This window comes from Xenopus tropicalis, chromosome 1 (genome assembly GCF_000004195.4).
Source record: "Xenopus tropicalis strain Nigerian chromosome 1, UCB_Xtro_10.0, whole genome shotgun sequence".
NCBI classification, from domain to species: Eukaryota; Metazoa; Chordata; class Amphibia; order Anura; family Pipidae; genus Xenopus; species Xenopus tropicalis.
In genome coordinates, this window is record NC_030677.2 from 20,358,859 (window position 1) to 20,375,582 (window position 16,724).

Consider the following 16,724-nt stretch of genomic DNA (forward strand, 5'->3'; position numbering starts at 1 on the left):
ACAGTGATAGGGCGTGGGGCCTTTTACCAAATTTTGGTTGGGAAGCCAGAGTTCCCCTTTAATGGGACTTGGAGAGTGCATAGAGGGCGAGAAGCAGCTGGGCTGGTGGCATATATGACCCACCACCTGCCTTTGGGAAAAATTAGCTGTCCATAACCTGTGCATTACTAAAAACTACAATCCTTTTGGCACGCTGCAAAGCTGAAGAATAAAAAATCCTCAAATAAATCTGGCTGGACACAAAAATTACAGGTATGGGACCCTTAATCCAGAATGCTCAGGACCTGGGGTTTTCCGGATAAGGGGTCTTTCCGTAATTTGGATCTCCCACCTTAAGTCTACTAAAAAATGATTTAAACAGAAATTAAACCCAACAGGATTGTTCTGCCCCCAATAAGGGGTAATTATATCTTAGTTGGGATCAAGTACAGGTACTGTTTTATTATTACAGAGAAAAGGGAATCATTTAACCATTAAATAAACCCAATAGGGCTGTTCTGCCCCCAATAAGGGGTAATTATATCTTAGTTGGGATCAAGTACAGGTACTGTTTTATTATTACAGAGAAAAGGGAATCATTTAACCATTAAATAAACCCAATAGGGCTGTTCTGCCCCAATAAGGGGTAATTATATCTTAGTTGGGATCAAGTACAGGTACTGTTTTATTACTACAGAGAAAAAGGAAACCATTTTTAAAAATGTGAATTATTTGATTACAATGGGGTCTATGGGAGACGGCCTTTCCGTTATTCTGAACTTTCTGGATAATGGGTTTCCAGATAAGGGGTCCGATACCTGTATAAAGTTTTTTTTCAGGGCTTTTGTCATTTCAGGCAAACACTGGTACTATTATAAATGGTAACATGGGCACCCCCTGCTGTTCTGTACAGGCATGGACCAGACACATTTCAAAGCTTAAATCTAAAACTGATATAGGAAGCGGCTTTTGATGCTTCTCTGCTCACTTCTATCACCAGGTGCTTTTAGGTAACTGCTATATTTGACCCCTACCCACAGAGCTACAAAACACCTGGGTGACAAGGAGCCCACCCCAGCCATTGCCATTAAAGGAGTTGGTTACCTTTGAGTTAACTTTTAGTATGATGCAGAGAGTCATATTCTGAGGCAATTTGCAATTGGTCTTCATTTTTATTATTTGTAGTTTTTTTTTAATTATTTACATTTTTGTTCAGCAGCTCTCCAATTTGGCGTTTCAACATTTTTCTGGTTGCTAGGGTCCAAATCAACTTTGCAACCAGGGAGTGGTTGGAATATCTCCTATATGAATAGGAGAGGACCTGAATAGGAAAAATAAGTTATAAAAATTAACAATAACAAGAAAACTGTAGCCTCATAGAACAATAGTTTTTTTTGGCTGCTGGGGTCAGTGACCCCCATTTGAATCCTGCAACAAGTTAGCAGATAAAGGCAAATAATTAAAAAATAATAACAAATGATAAAAAAAAAAAAATGGTTACAAAGTTGATTAGAATTGACCATTCTATAACATTATATAACCATTATATAACACCTGACTAGAAAATACCAATGTGTGGCAAATATAAACAAAATTGTATTTTTTAAAAAGAATTAAGTGAGCAAACCCTTCATGTTCATGATCTGTAAGAGTTGTATATTACTTTTAAATTAACCAAACTGCTAAAAACAGGACAAAAAAACCCACAGTATGAACAGATTAAAAACTGTTAGACTGTTTTCAACACTTTTCTACAAAAAGGCCTTTTCAATGATAAGGACTCGTTCACATGAATGTTTTGCTTCATATTAAATGATTCCTGACCCGTTCGTTAGTACCTAGGCATTACAGTGGGGTCATTACCCGATCCAGCAATAACAGGCCTCCTTATTCAGCTCTGTGAGGCTGCATCCCATTAGCCAAGCCAGAAAAGCATGTGTTTGTGTAAACTTGAACTACCTCCAGCGAAACTGCATAGAAATTGGATTCACAGAAAACAGGAGAAGCGTGTATAAATGAGCCCTCGGGTTTTCTCTAGGCAGCAACCCATGTTGTATAATGCAACAGTAGCTGTAAATACAATATCTCAGGTTGACCAAAAGTCTTCTTGTGTTTCTGTAAGCTGTATCAGGCAGGCAATTCTCAGTATTGTCTATGGCAGGGTATTTTCTGGAGTTTAGTGGCCGTGAAAAAGAAGCTGCTACTAGTAGCCCAGTGTGTCTTCACCCTAAAACTGGGCAGAGTACCTTGCTTAGGGTGAAGACACACTAGGGTGAAGAGCTACTAGTAGCAGCTACTTTTTCACTGCTACTAAACGCCAAAAAATACCCTGCCATAGACAATACTGAGAATTGCCTCTGCTAAACCACATGTTGAAACAATTATCAGTAAATGATCAGCATGGTCTATTCAAGTAGCTGCTATTAGTAGCTCCATGTGTCTTCACCCTGGTGCGCAGCCTGCCTCATACTGAGTGCAGTAATTGCCCAGATCTGAGGTTGTTCAGCAAACAATTCTCTTGGACAACTTACATGTAGAAATGAATGGCAATTTTGGACTAACAGACAGAGCAGATATTAGTAATACAAAATAATAGCTTGTAAATCTGTCACCGAGTTGCCTTTATGCAGTTATACAAGTCACAAGATTTTGAAAAGACCTCAGTCTCTATAAATTTTATTTTGGAGTCATTATTCTGTACATTCTAAGCTGTGACGTCATCAGCATTATGTATTCCAAAATAAAACACACCTCCCAAAGAACACGATTTGTAGCCCTTTTATGCTTGCACCATAAGAGAAGACGGATATTTCCGGGGGAACATTTAAAATCCTACTGGTGCAGTGTTTCCCTTGCCATACTATAGCACCCTGTATAACGCAGGGCAGAAAGTGCATGATGGGAAGCTGAACAACTTGAAGGTTGTTCCGAATATGATGTCCACGTTAAAACTCTACAGCCCCAGGGGTAAATACCAACACATAGCTAAAGTGAAATGATGCCATGTGGCAAATAGATTGTGCAGTAAGATAAACCTGAATTCCTTCTTGTGCTTAGACATTTTCCAACTCACTCTCTAGTTGCCCTTTGACTGGGAAAGGGAGAAGGCACCTGGGTACCAGGAGGCTGTGTTTACTTCTTGGACTACGTTGAGCCATTTAAATCACACTCTGATATGATTAATGATCCGGTAAACACTACAAGCACCAAACATTGGCACATATTTACACCCTCTCATATTCACCATCACTGCAAGCAATACTTGTGCTGAAATCAACTCAATCAAGATTCTATGCAGAAAAACCTATTTAAGGAAAACAAAGAAAAAAAAGGTACCAAACCAATAGCTGCCACCTCATGTTCTTTTTCAGGAACAGACAACACTCTGGTTAAATGTCAAGTCCTGTTAAACACTGAACAAACCAGAGGCCTCATTCACCGCACTATGCACACGTCTACTATGCAGAATTTTGCACGGCAAGTGGGGCAAGGCACGTGGCTAGACAGCCAGGTCTCTGGGTGCTGCTGATCCTGGCGGCTGGCAAACCATTTTCCCATACATGTTAGGCACCACATGGGTCGACAGTAACACTGCTGGCACTCTCCTTCATTGGCTTCCTGACAGTACTTCACAAGCTTGATGTTGGCATTGGTCTGCATGCAGCCTATACAGGGCTCCAGTTCCTGTGGAAAAAATATCCAGTTTACACAATAGAAAGGAAAAAGGGGCAACTTCAAGCTGTAATCATAGGAACACACAGACAGGCCTAATCCTTTCCAGTTGACTGTTTATGGAAAAAGAAAGTACAGGTATGGGACCTGTTATCTGGAAACCAGATATCCAGAAAGCTCCGAATTACAGGAAGGCCATCTCCCATAGACACCATTTTAATCACAAAATTAAAAAAATTAAAAATGAATTCCCTTTTCTTTGTAACAAAACAGTACCTTGTATTGCAGGCAAAACAGTCCTGTTGGATTTATTTAATGTTTAATGGAGAAGGAAAGGTAAAAATTAAATAAGTTTATTAGAAAGAGCAGCAGTTCTGTAAGTGTTTATGGCTGTATTTACATAAACCTCCACAGTGAAAAGAAACACCACATTACTTCTATTCTGTATATATGATCTTCTGTGTCAGACTTCCTGCTCAGTTTGCACCTCTCTGCCCCTCCCATCACTGCTGTAATCTGAGTTACCAGCAGCCAGAGCTGCAGCATGGAAGTGGCCATACATGTTGTGATCCGCTCATTTGGTGAGGTTGCCAAATAAGCAGAAATAAAAAGTACACCATAAAATAATGACAGAATTCCCTGTCACGATTTTTTGGGGGACTCTACCATTTAATTTTCATAATTTTATTAAGTATTTGTAGCTGTAATATAGGCGTGTAGGCGCCATCTCAGTGCATTGTGCTTTCAGCCGGCGCTACACATTAGAACTGCTTTCAGCTAACCTATTGTTTCTCCTACTCCCATGTAACTGGAGGAGTCCCAAGCCGGACTTGGATTTCTTACTATTGAGTGCTATTCTGATACCTACTGGGAGCTGCTATCTTGCTCCCTTCCCATTGTTCTGCTGATCGGCTGCTGGGGGTGAGGGGATATCACTCCAACTTGCAGCGCAGCAGTAAAGTGTGACTAAAGTTTATCAGAACACAGGAAATAAAGAGTATATCTAGCCCCATGGAAAAAACAGATTACAATGCAGGATTCTGCTGGAGAAGCTCTATTAATTGAAGGGTTTTGAAAATAAACATGGTTTCCCATGACAGTATTCCTTTAAGGTGTCTATTTCTCATTTTAATCCAAGGAGCTGCACCTTCTGGGGACTAAAAACTGACCTGCGATGGTACGAGACTCTAACATAGGTTAAAACAACCATATATACGTAGCCTGAGAGGAAGGGGTGACATTTTTCACTTTGAAAATCAGGAGTATCTCATATTTTATACCTGGGGGCGGGCTCAACACTGGCACAACAGCGTATAAAGGAATTCCTAACAGCACTTATAGTATTGTGACCGGTACTAGTGCCAACAATAATCATTCCATGCCAATTCGGAGCAGGTACCTGATTGCTGGAAAGCTCATACACTTGATTGGCTTCCACCAGAGATTTGAACGTTTCAAGGAACATGTCGCTGAGCGTCTGGTGGATAACAACATTAGCGGCGTTGCGTATAGGAGCGTGAAGTTTCTCTCGCAGTTCCCCGTATTCTGTGGAATTCAGCCTGCAATGTACAAGCAACTGCTACAAACATGTGTATACTGAGTCGGTTCAGTTACAGCTATCTCAATTCCACTTGAGGGACCAAGAAAGGAGTTTAAAGGGGTAGTTCACCTTTAAATTAACTTAGTATGATGTAGACATCGATATTCTGAGACAATTTGCAAATGGTCTTTATTTTTTATGGTTTATCAGTTATTTTAGAGCTTTTGTAGTGAAAAGTGAAAGTGTAGTATTTCAGCAGCTATCTGGTTGCTAGGGTCTTATCTGCCCTAGTAACCAGGCAGTGGTTTGAATCAAAGACTGGGATATGAATAAGAGAAGCCTGAATAAAAAGATAAGTAATTAAAACTAACAATAACATTTTAGCCTCACAGAGCAATAGTGTTTTGGCTGCTGGGGGGTCAGTGACCCCTGTTTGAAAGCTGAAAAGAGGCAGGCAAATAATCCAAAAACTATAAAAATAAATAATGATGACCATCTGCAAAGTTGTTAGGAATGAGACATTCAATAACGTACTAAAAACTCCTTTAAAGGCGTTGTTCACCTTTAGATTAGCATTTAATAACGTAGAAAGTGCTGTTCTGAGACAATTTGCAATTGGTTTTCATTTTTTATTAATTGTGCTTCTTGAGTTATTTCAGCTTTAAATTCAGCAGCTCTCCAGTTTTGGATTTCAGCGGTTATTGGGTTGCCAGGGTAGAAATTACATTAGCAAGCAGGCACTGATTTAAATGAAGGTCTGAATTACAAATAGGAGAGAGATTTAATATAAAAATGAGTAATAAAAAGTAAAAATGACAATAACATTGTAGCCTTATAGAACATATGTTTTTTGTATGTCGGGGTCAGTGACCCCCATTTGGAGAAGAAACCAAAAAAATCAAAAACTATAAAAAAGAAAAAATGAAGAGCAATAGAAAAGTATGGCTTTAAATTAGCCATACTATGACATACTAAAGTTAACTTAAAGGTGACCCACCCCTTTAAAGGAACCATTTCATCAAGCTAAAGAAAAAAAAAAGTGTATAACAAAGGAACAGATAGAACTTTCAGTGTAACTGTAACTTTACCTGATATCAAAAGGCTTAACCCTAGGGTTGACGCTGGCTACCCGTATTGTAATGAACTGCACAGGAGTGTTGGAGTCCGGAGACAGTTCGTGTTGCCTTGAGTCAGTCACTGTTAAGTGAATGTCCTGCTGCTGAGCTACGTCCACTCTGTACGTGGTCACTTTCATTACCCACGTGTCCGTTACAATCACCCGGGCACTGGGGGCCCCCGTCGCAAACTTGTCGATCCTCCTGAACTCTGTGTTGATTGAAGAGGCGACGGCCCTCCAGCTTGACTGAGGAAGAGCGTGGTGAGCCAACGTCTTGGCTAGGGGGTGGTTACCCCACCTCTTCTGTGACCAGTAGAAGGCAAGAATGCTGGTGGTTACCGGCAGGAGTACGGTGATCAACACAAACACCTTCCAGCCATCTGCTGCTTTATAGACATTGTACAGCTCTTTTTCTGGAGCTGCAAAGCACATCCCTATGAAATATCCTGTTTAGAAAGAAGTAAATATCATTAGGGTGAACATGACTTCTCAGTTTTTGGAAGTTGTTACTTCCTCCTTAAGGCTAAGGACCCACAGAGCAATTTAGTCACTTGCGACAGATCGCTGCTTCTGCTGGCGACTAACTGACCGCTCTGAAATGCCTTTCCATCGGCAACAGTAGAAGTTGTGGAAGGCCGATGCATTGCTTTGGCTTTCTGAAGTTGCGCAAAGTTTCCTTCTGCAGGCAATGTCCTATTGTTGCCGGTGGAAAAGGCATTTTGGATTGGTTAGTATCCCCCGGTAATATCGATCTATTGCGGGCAACGAAAGGTGGCCATACACGGTAACGGTGATATCAAGCTAATCTGGTCATTTGGCCCTAGGGCCAAACGATCTAATTAAAACAATGAGTATAGGTGCCGACGGTTTGAGGATCGATTCAACGAGCCCCTGCGGTCCCCAATCCAATGGAAAATTCTAATCTGCCCAATCTGAGCAATTTTAAGCCAGATGTCATTCGTGCCCATACACGGGCAAATAAGCGACCAAACTGGTCTAAAGGACCAATATTGGCACCTAAAATCAGCCTGTGTATGGCCACCTTAACTCTCTCCATGGGTCCTTAGCCTTAAGGCCAGGGCTGAATCGTCAGATATGGAGGTTGAAACAATAAAAATTCTACCTCCACCTGGCGATTCAGCCCTGAATGTAGATTTTGAGTGGGCACCTTCAATGGCGACAGATCAAAATATTTTAATCTGGCTGATCGATGAGTTTTGTAATATTGGTCGCCTCGTTGAGTTGTCAAACACGCACCGAATATCGTACGAAATGAGGTTTCATATGATATTAAAGGTGCGTGTATGGCCAGCTTTATGGTGAAGGCACACGGCACTACTAATAGCAGCTACTTATCACAGCTCCTAAAATAGACAATGCTGATCATTTACTGATAATTGTCTCTACTTGTGTTTTAGCAGAGACAATTCTCAGTATTATCTATGGCAGGGAATTTTCTTGTGTTTAGTAGCAGAGACAAGTAGCTACTACTAAGTAGCTTCGTGTGTCTTACTAAAGAATGCACCAGATGGGCACAGTTCACTGTAATTAAACCTGCCTTGAAGCAAATGGCAATGGTAGGCTCCTTTTGTTTTGTGTGACCAATGTGCTCAGCCCTTATCTCTTAAAAGCAAGGCAAGAGGGGCAGGTGTTCCATGAAAGAAGCCTCTCTGAAATGACACCGCCATCTACCCAGGCAGAAATCCAGTTACCCTTCTGTATTAGTCATGACTGACACATGGAGTTTGGTGCCCTGCCATAAAGAGGAAAAGAATACAGGGCTTTGTGTTTATATTTCCTGCCATCCTGTTTCTGACTCCGGAAACAATGTAGCAGAAAATAGCTAACTAATGGTATCATAACTAACTTCTGCTACATTGTTTCAGGAGTCAAAACCAACATATGGAAAAGAAGCCCTGCTTTTATTTGCAATTAGATTGACACTAAGCTTTAAAAAACACCTGCAATGAATGTACGTTGTAAAGTTGCTCAGAATGACATTTTCTTCCATTATACCAAAACAAAAAAAAGTTGGAGGTGGAGTTGCCCTTTAAATCTGAATCCCTTCAACTACTGAGTTTCACTTTGGCTGTTAGCTCCTGTGGGGTGCTGGGAGTTGAAGTTTAACAGGAGCTTGTGGGAGAAACAAGTGGGGGGATTGGTACTCACCCATGGGCAGAAGGGAGTGAGTCAATAGGGTGGCAGTGCTTCTCCTAATGTGATAGTGAACGAAGGCCACATCCTCACTGCCCAGCCAGCCGGACAGCAGGTTCTGCACAGTGATCCCTGCCGAGTGGAACTCATTGGGGGTGAATACGAAACACACGGAAAACACCACATAGGCAAGTGTAAAAGTAACCTCCGGGCTCTCCATGCCAGCAAAGCGCAGGGCATGCACTTCCGCTCAGCTGCTAGCGACGCGCTCGGGATGCCGGGACACGTAGTTTTTTTGTGACCTGGCGGAGTACGCACACTTCCGCTCAGTTGTCGGCAGCGCGCAAGGGATGTCGGTACATGTAGTTTTATATGCGCGCATAAAGAAATGCTGTGTGATTATTACTGGAGCTCTCACTGTGTCTTTGTAAACACCAACAGCTGCTTGTGTATAGATTAGGTTCCGCGTATTCACTATAATGACCCTATACTCCATAGGTACTGAGGCTAAAGAAACCTTAGGCACTAGATCTGTGCAAAATGTGGCCAATTTCATGTAGCGTACACAACACTTATGCATTGAGCCCCATTCTATTAGGGACCAAATTAGGGGGCTGTTTTATCAAGTTTATCAAATTTCAAATCTTAAACCATCCGATTTCAAAAAAATTTTGTATCGTTTCGAATCGTATCGTGGTCGTATGAAAATATTGTGCTACGATCCGAAAGTTAAAAAATGTTCGTATCCGAGCGATCATAAATGGTGCAAAAAACTTTCTGAAATCAAAATGAACCTACACCCGCACTCCCTCAGCTCAGGTGAATGTTTGAATTTATTGCATTTTCCGCAATAAAGTATTTGAAGGGCATAGTCCCGCATTTAGCTCTTGAGTGCCATTGCTATCTATCTATGCAAAAAACTTTCTGACCTTGATCCTTCAGTGCATGATTTTGGAAGCCTCCCATAGGGCTCAATGGCACTCTGCAGCTCCAACCGGCCCAAGGAAAGTCTCCCATAGGGCTCAATGGCACTCTGCAGCTCCAACCTGGCCCAAGGAAAGCCTCCCATAGGGCTCAATGGCACTCTGCAGCTCCAACCTGGCCCAAGGAAAGCCTCCCATAGGGCTCAATGGCACTCTGCAGCTCCAACCTTGCCCAAGGAAAGTCTCCCATAGGGCTCAATGGCACTCTGCAGCTCCAACCTGGCCCAAGGAAAGTCTCCCATAGGGCTCAATGGCACTCTGCAGCTCCAACCTTGCCCAAGGAAAGTCTCCCATAGGGCTCAATGGCACTCTGCAGCTCCAACCTTGCCCAAGGAAAGTCTCCCATAGGGCTCAATGGCACTCTGCAGCTCCAACCCGGCCCAAGGAAAGTCTCCCATAGGGCTCAATGGCACTCTGCAGCTCCAACCCGGCCCAAGAAAAGTCTCCCATAGGGCTCAATGGCACTCTGCAGCTCCAACCTGGCCCAAGGAAAGTCTCCCATAGGGCTCAATGGCACTCTGCAGCTCCAACCCGGCCCAAGGAAAGTCTCCCATAGGGCTCAATGGCACTCTGCAGCTCCAACCCGGCCCAAGGAAAGCCTCCCATAGGGCTCAATGGCACTCTGCAGCTCCAACCCGGCCCAAGGAAAGCCTCCCATAGGGCTCAATGGCACTCTGCAGCTCCAACCCGGCCCAAGGAAAGTCTCCCATAGGGCTCAATGGCACTCTGCAGCTCCAACCCGGCCCAAGGAAAGCCTCCCATAGGGCTCAATGGCACTCTGCAGCTCCAACCCGGCCCAAGGAAAGTCTCCCATAGGGCTCAATGGCACTCTGCAGCTCCAACCCGGCCCAAGGAAAGTCTCCCATAGGGCTCAATGGCACTCTGCAGCTCCAACCTGGCCCAAGGAAAGTCTCCCATAGGGCTCAATGGCACTCTGCAGCTCCAACCCGGCCCAAGGAAAGCCTCCCATAGGGCTCAATGGCACTCTGCAGCTCCAACCCAGCCCAAGGAAAGTCTCCCATAGGGCTCAATGGCACTCTGCAGCTCCAACCTGGCCCAAGGAAAGTCTCCCATAGGGCTCAATGGCACTCTGCAGCTCCAACCCGGCCCAAGGAAAGTCTCCCATAGGGCTCAATGGCACTCTGCAGCTCCAACCCGGCCCAAGGAAAGTCTCCCATAGGGCTCAATGGCACTCTGCAGCTCCAACCCGGCCCAAGAAAAGTCTCCCATAGGGCTCAATGGCACTCTGCAGCTCCAACCTGGCCCAAGGAAAGCCTCCCATAGGGCTCAATGGCACTCTGCAGCTCCAACCCGGCCCAAGGAAAGTCTCCCATAGGGCTCAATGGCACTCTGCAGCTCCAACCCGGCCCAAGGAAAGTCTCCCATAGGGCTCAATGGCACTCTGCAGCTCCAACCCGGCCCAAGGAAAGCCTCCCATAGGGCTCAATGGCACTCTGCAGCTCCAACCTGGCCCAAGGAAAGTCTCCCATAGGGCTCAATGGCACTCTGCAGCTCCAACCCGGCCCAAGGAAAGTCTCCCATAGGGCTCAATGGCACTCTGCAGCTCCAACCCGGCCCAAGGAAAGTCTCCCATAGGGCTCAATGGCACTCTGCAGCTCCAACCCGGCCCAAGGAAAGTCTCCCATAGGGCTCAATGGCACTCTGCAGCTCCAACCCGGCCCAAGGAAAGTCTCCCATAGGGCTCAATGGCACTCTGCAGCTCCAACCCGGCCCAAGGAAAGTCTCCCATAGGGCTCAATGGCACTCTGCAGCTCCAACCCGGCCCAAGGAAAGTCTCCCATAGGGCTCAATGGCACTCTGCAGCTCCAACCCGGCCCAAGGAAAGCCTCCCATAGGGCTCAATGGCACTCTGCAGCTCCAACCCGGCCCAAGGAAAGCCTCCCATAGGGCTCAATGGCACTCTGCAGCTCCAACCCGGCCCAAGGAAAGTCTCCCATAGGGCTCAATGGCACTCTGCAGCTCCAACCCGGCCCAAGGAAAGCCTCCCATAGGGCTCAATGGCACTCTGCAGCTCCAACCCGGCCCAAGGAAAGTCTCCCATAGGGCTCAATGGCACTCTGCAGCTCCAACCCGGCCCAAGGAAAGTCTCCCATAGGGCTCAATGGCACTCTGCAGCTCCAACCTGGCCCAAGGAAAGCCTCCCATAGGGCTCAATGGCACTCTGCAGCTCCAACCCGGCCCAAGGAAAGCCTCCCATAGGGCTCAATGGCACTCTGCAGCTCCAACCCGGCCCAAGGAAAGCCTCCCATAGGGCTCAATGGCACTCTGCAGCTCCAACCCGGCCCAAGGAAAGTCTCCCATAGGGCTCAATGGCACTCTGCAGCTCCAACCTGGCCCAAGGAAAGTCTCCCATAGGGCTCAATGGCACTCTGCAGCTCCAACCCGGCCCAAGGAAAGCCTCCCATAGGGCTCAATGGCACTCTGCAGCTCCAACCCAGCCCAAGGAAAGTCTCCCATAGGGCTCAATGGCACTCTGCAGCTCCAACCCGGCCCAAGGAAAGCCTCCCATAGGGCTCAATGGCACTCTGCAGCTCCAACCTTGCCCAAGGAAAGTCTCCCATAGGGCTCAATGACACTCTGCAGCTCCAACCCGGCCCAAGGAAAGTCTCCCATAGGGCTCAATGGCACTCTGCAGCTCCAACCCGGCCCAAGAAAAGTCTCCCATAGGGCTCAATGGCACTCTGCAGCTCCAACCTGGCCCAAGGAAAGTCTCCCATAGGGCTCAATGGCACTCTGCAGCTCCAACCCGGCCCAAGGAAAGTCTCCCATAGGGCTCAATGGCACTCTGCAGCTCCAACCCGGCCCAAGGAAAGTCTCCCATAGGGCTCAATGGCACTCTGCAGCTCCAACCTGGCCCAAGGAAAGTCTCCCATAGGGCTCAATGGCACTCTGCAGCTCCAACCCGGCCCAAGGAAAGTCTCCCATAGGGCTCAATGGCACTCTGCAGCTCCAACCCGGCCCAAGGAAAGTCTCCCATAGGGCTCAATGGCACTCTGCAGCTCCAACCCGGCCCAAGAAAAGTCTCCCATAGGGCTCAATGGCACTCTGCAGCTCCAACCTGGCCCAAGGATAGTCTCCCATAGGGCTCAATGGCACTCTGCAGCTCCAACCCGGCCCAAGGAAAGTCTCCCATAGGGCTCAATGGCACTCTGCAGCTCCAACCCGGCCCAAGGAAAGCCTCCCATAGGGCTTAATGGCACTCTGCAGCTCCAACCTGGCCCAAGGAAAGTATCCCATAGGGCTCAATGGCACTCTGCAGCTCCAACCCGGCCCAAGGAAAGTCTCCCATAGGGCTCAATGGCACTCTGCAGCTCCAACCCGGCCCAAGGAAAGTCTCCCATAGGGCTCAATGGCACTCTGCAGCTCCAACCCGGCCCAAGGAAAGTCTCCCATAGGGCTCAATGGCACTCTGCAGCTCCAACCCGGCCCAAGGAAAGTCTCCCATAGGGCTCAATGGCACTCTGCAGCTCCAACCCGGCCCAAGGAAAGTCTCCCATAGGGCTCAATGGCACTCTGCAGCTCCAACCCGGCCCAAGGAAAGCCTCCCATAGGGCTCAATGGCACTCTGCAGCTCCAACCCGGCCCAAGGAAAGCCTCCCATAGGGCTCAATGGCACTCTGCAGCTCCAACCCGGGCCAAGGAAAGTCTCCCATAGGGCTCAATGGCACTCTGCAGCTCCAACCCGGCCCAAGGAAAGCCTCCCATAGGGCTCAATGGCACTCTGCAGCTCCAACCCGGCCCAAGGAAAGTCTCCCATAGGGCTCAATGGCACTCTGCAGCTCCAACCCGGCCCAAGGAAAGTCTCCCATAGGGCTCAATGGCACTCTGCAGCTCCAACCTGGCCCAAGGAAAGCCTCCCATAGGGCTCAATGGCACTCTGCAGCTCCAACCCGGCCCAAGGAAAGCCTCCCATAGGGCTCAATGGCACTCTGCAGCTCCAACCCAGCCCAAGGAAAGTCTCCCATAGGGCTCAATGGCACTCTGCAGCTCCAACCCGGCCCAAGGAAAGTCTCCCATAGGGCTCAATGGCACTCTGCAGCTCCAACCCGGCCCAAGGAAAGTCTCCCATAGGGCTCAATGGCACTCTGCAGCTCCAACCCAGCCCAAGGAAAGTCTCCCATAGGGCTCAATGGCACTCTGCAGCTCCAACCTGGCCCAAGGAAAGTCTCCCATAGGGCTCAATGGCACTCTGCAGCTCCAACCCGGCCCAAGGAAAGTCTCCCATAGGGCTCAATGGCACTCTGCAGCTCCAACCCGGCCCAAGGAAAGTCTCCCATAGGGCTCAATGGCACTCTGCAGCTCCAACCCGGCCCAAGGAAAGTCTCCCATAGGGCTCAATGGCACTCTGCAGCTCCAACCTGGCCCAAGGAAAGCCTCCCATAGGGCTCAATGGCACTCTGCAGCTCCAACCCGGCCCAAGGAAAGCCTCCCATAGGGCTCAATGGCACTCTGCAGCTCCAACCTGGCCCAAGGAAAGTCTCCCATAGGGCTCAATGGCACTCTGCAGCTCCAACCCGGCCCAAGGAAAGCCTCCCATAGGGCTCAATGGCACTCTGCAGCTCCAACCCGGCCCAAGGAAAGTCTCCCATAGGGCTCAATGGCACTCTGCAGCTCCAACCCAGCCCAAGGAAAGTCTCCCATAGGGCTCAATGGCACTCTGCAGCTCCAACCTGGCCCAAGGAAAGTCTCCCATAGGGCTCAATGGCACTCTGCAGCTCCAACCTGGCCCAAGGAAAGTCTCCCATAGGGCTCAATGGCACTCTGCAGCTCCAACCCGGCCCAAGGAAAGCCTCCCATAGGGCTTAATGGCACTCTGCAGCTCCAACCTGGCCCAAGGAAAGTCTCCCATAGGGCTCAATGGCACTCTGCAGCTCCAACCCGGCCCAAGGAAAGTCTCCCATAGGGCTCAATGGCACTCTGCAGCTCCAACCTGGCCCAAGAAAAGCCTCCCATAGGGCTCAATGGCACTCTGCAGCTCCAACCTGGCCCAAGGAAAGTCTCCCATAGGGCTCAATGGCACTCTGCAGCTCCAACCTGGCCCAAGGAAAGTCTCCCATAGGGCTCAATGGCACTCTGAAGCTCCAACCCGGCCCAAGAAAAGCCAGCCCAAGGAAAGCCTCCCATAGGGCTCAATGGCACTCTGCAGCTCCAACCCGGCCCAAGGAAAGTCTCCCATAGGGCTCAATGGCACTCTGCAGCTCCAACCTGGCCCAAGGAAAGCCGGCCCAAGGAAAGCCTCCTATAGGGCTCAATGGCACTCTGCAGCTCCAACCTGGCCCAAGGAAAGCCTCCCATAGGGCTCAATGGCACTCTGCAGCTCCAACCCAGCCCAAGGAAAGCCTCCCATAGGGCTCAATGGCACTCTGCAGCTCCAACCTGGCCCAAGGAAAGCCTCCCATAGGGCTCAATGGCACTCTGCAGCTCCAACCCGGCCCAAGGAAAGCCTCCCATAGGGCTCAATGGCACTCTGCCGCTCCAACCTGGCCCAAGGAAAGCCTCCCATAGGGCTCAATGGCACTCTGCAGCTCTAACCTGGCCCAAGGAAAGTCACCATACCGAAACTTGAATGAATCTGAAACTTTCGTACTCGTTGCGACAAATACGATTTTGTCGCACAAATTGACGCAAAGCACTAAAAAGTTGCAGAAATTAACGAAAATATCGTAGAAAATACGCACAGTTCTAAAACATAAAAAAAAATACGATTTTTTTGCATTCTGACTCAATCGTACTTTAATGAATAGGCCCCTAGGTGCCCAACTGTGATCCACTGTCAAAAAGTGAATATTTCTGCAACTGGCCTGCTGCTGTTGCTACTGGGCTTGATGGCCAAAGAAGTTATATCAGTCAATGACCATTGCTTTCTGATGACTCCCTCTGGGCAAACATGCCAACTTTCCCTATAGTTTCAGGAGTCAGTTTTGGCCCAGTCTCCTGCTTCCCTTCATTTGTGTCAAAGGTTAATTTTAGACTTACCAGTAAAAAAAAGATATATAAACCCTGCATTAAACTGATACAGGCAGCATGGGGCATAGCTGGGAGTGGGTATGGGGCGTGGCCAGGGGTGTAACCAGGCGTGATTGCGGCAAAACAAGGTGTGGCCAAAATGTTAATAAAAATGGCAAGTTGGCATATCTGTCAGTGGTGTCAAACTCTGACAAAACCAAATAAGCTGCTGTGTAGCCATGGGGGCAGCCATTCAGGAGAAAAGGCACAGGTTACTTAGCAGATAATATACACTATATAGAATATAATGGGGTTTAATCTGTTATCTGCTAAGTAACCTGTGCCTTTTCTCCTGAATGGCTGCCCCCGGGGCTACACAGCAGCTTATTTATATAAACTATAGAAGTCTTTCTGAGGCAAACACACAACTTTCACCAGTGCAGGGCAACAGTACATAATATTTTAATTACTTTTATACACTTTTTTGGTTTTACTGTTCCTTTTATGCCGTGTTATTAATAGGGAAAAAAAGGCCAAAATATAGGCAGTCAGTATTTTTTTCCAGAACAGGTGGCAACCCTAGGTGCCGGAGGAAGCTTTGCTTCAGTTGCATTTAGTGCCCTAGATGGGCTAGAGCAGGGGTGGCCAGACTTTCTTTAGTCGCGATCGACCGGATCAACACGGAATGCGGAAGTACGGCGTGAATACCTACATACGTGACGCAGCGTACGTACGCATTGACGGAGCACTCCTGCATTCCTGGCGTGATTGCGTTCCACCAGAAATCCACGGGGGATTGACTGGTGGATGCAATTGGACCCCTGGGCTAGAGCCTTTATAAAGCAGCAACTGCCACGGTTTGCCACCATGTCTAAAGCTGGCCATACACCCACATAGTTTCGTCCAATTGTTGGACCACGTGGTGCTTGGTTGTTTAGTCAATCAGACAGATTAGAAAATTTTGGTAGAATAACAACAAAATCTGTGCTTGAATTGTGTATCTGACGATATCTTAAAGCTGGGCATACACGCACCGATAATATCGCACGAAACCTCGTTTCGTACGATATTCGGTGCGTGTATGGCAAGTTGGCGAGTCGACCGGTATCGCAGGAGGCTGCTGATATCAGTTGACTCGCAGATCGGCCAGGTCAAAAGATTTTGATCGGGCGCCATAGAAGGCAAAATCTGCTGTCAGGGCTGAATCGGCAGAAGGAGGTAGAAATCCTATTGTTTCTACCTCCTTATTTGCCGTTTCAGCCCTGAAGGTTAGTGGCGGGTCTGACGATCGCGAAAGATCGCAGATCACCAT

General features: G+C 47.6%; 1 protein-coding gene across 1 annotated transcript; it reads right to left on the reverse strand.

Moving 5' to 3' along the window:
• Positions 1-1,131: 1,131 nt before the first annotated feature.
• tmem129 (transmembrane protein 129) lies at positions 1,132-8,711 on the reverse strand. The gene is given in 4 exon segments (NM_001016117.3): positions 1,132-3,663; positions 5,051-5,210; positions 6,280-6,754; positions 8,478-8,711. Coding segments are annotated over 4 exon segments (1,089 nt in total). The 5' UTR covers positions 8,683-8,711; the 3' UTR covers positions 1,132-3,414.
• Between the last annotated feature and the right edge of the window lie 8,013 nt (positions 8,712-16,724).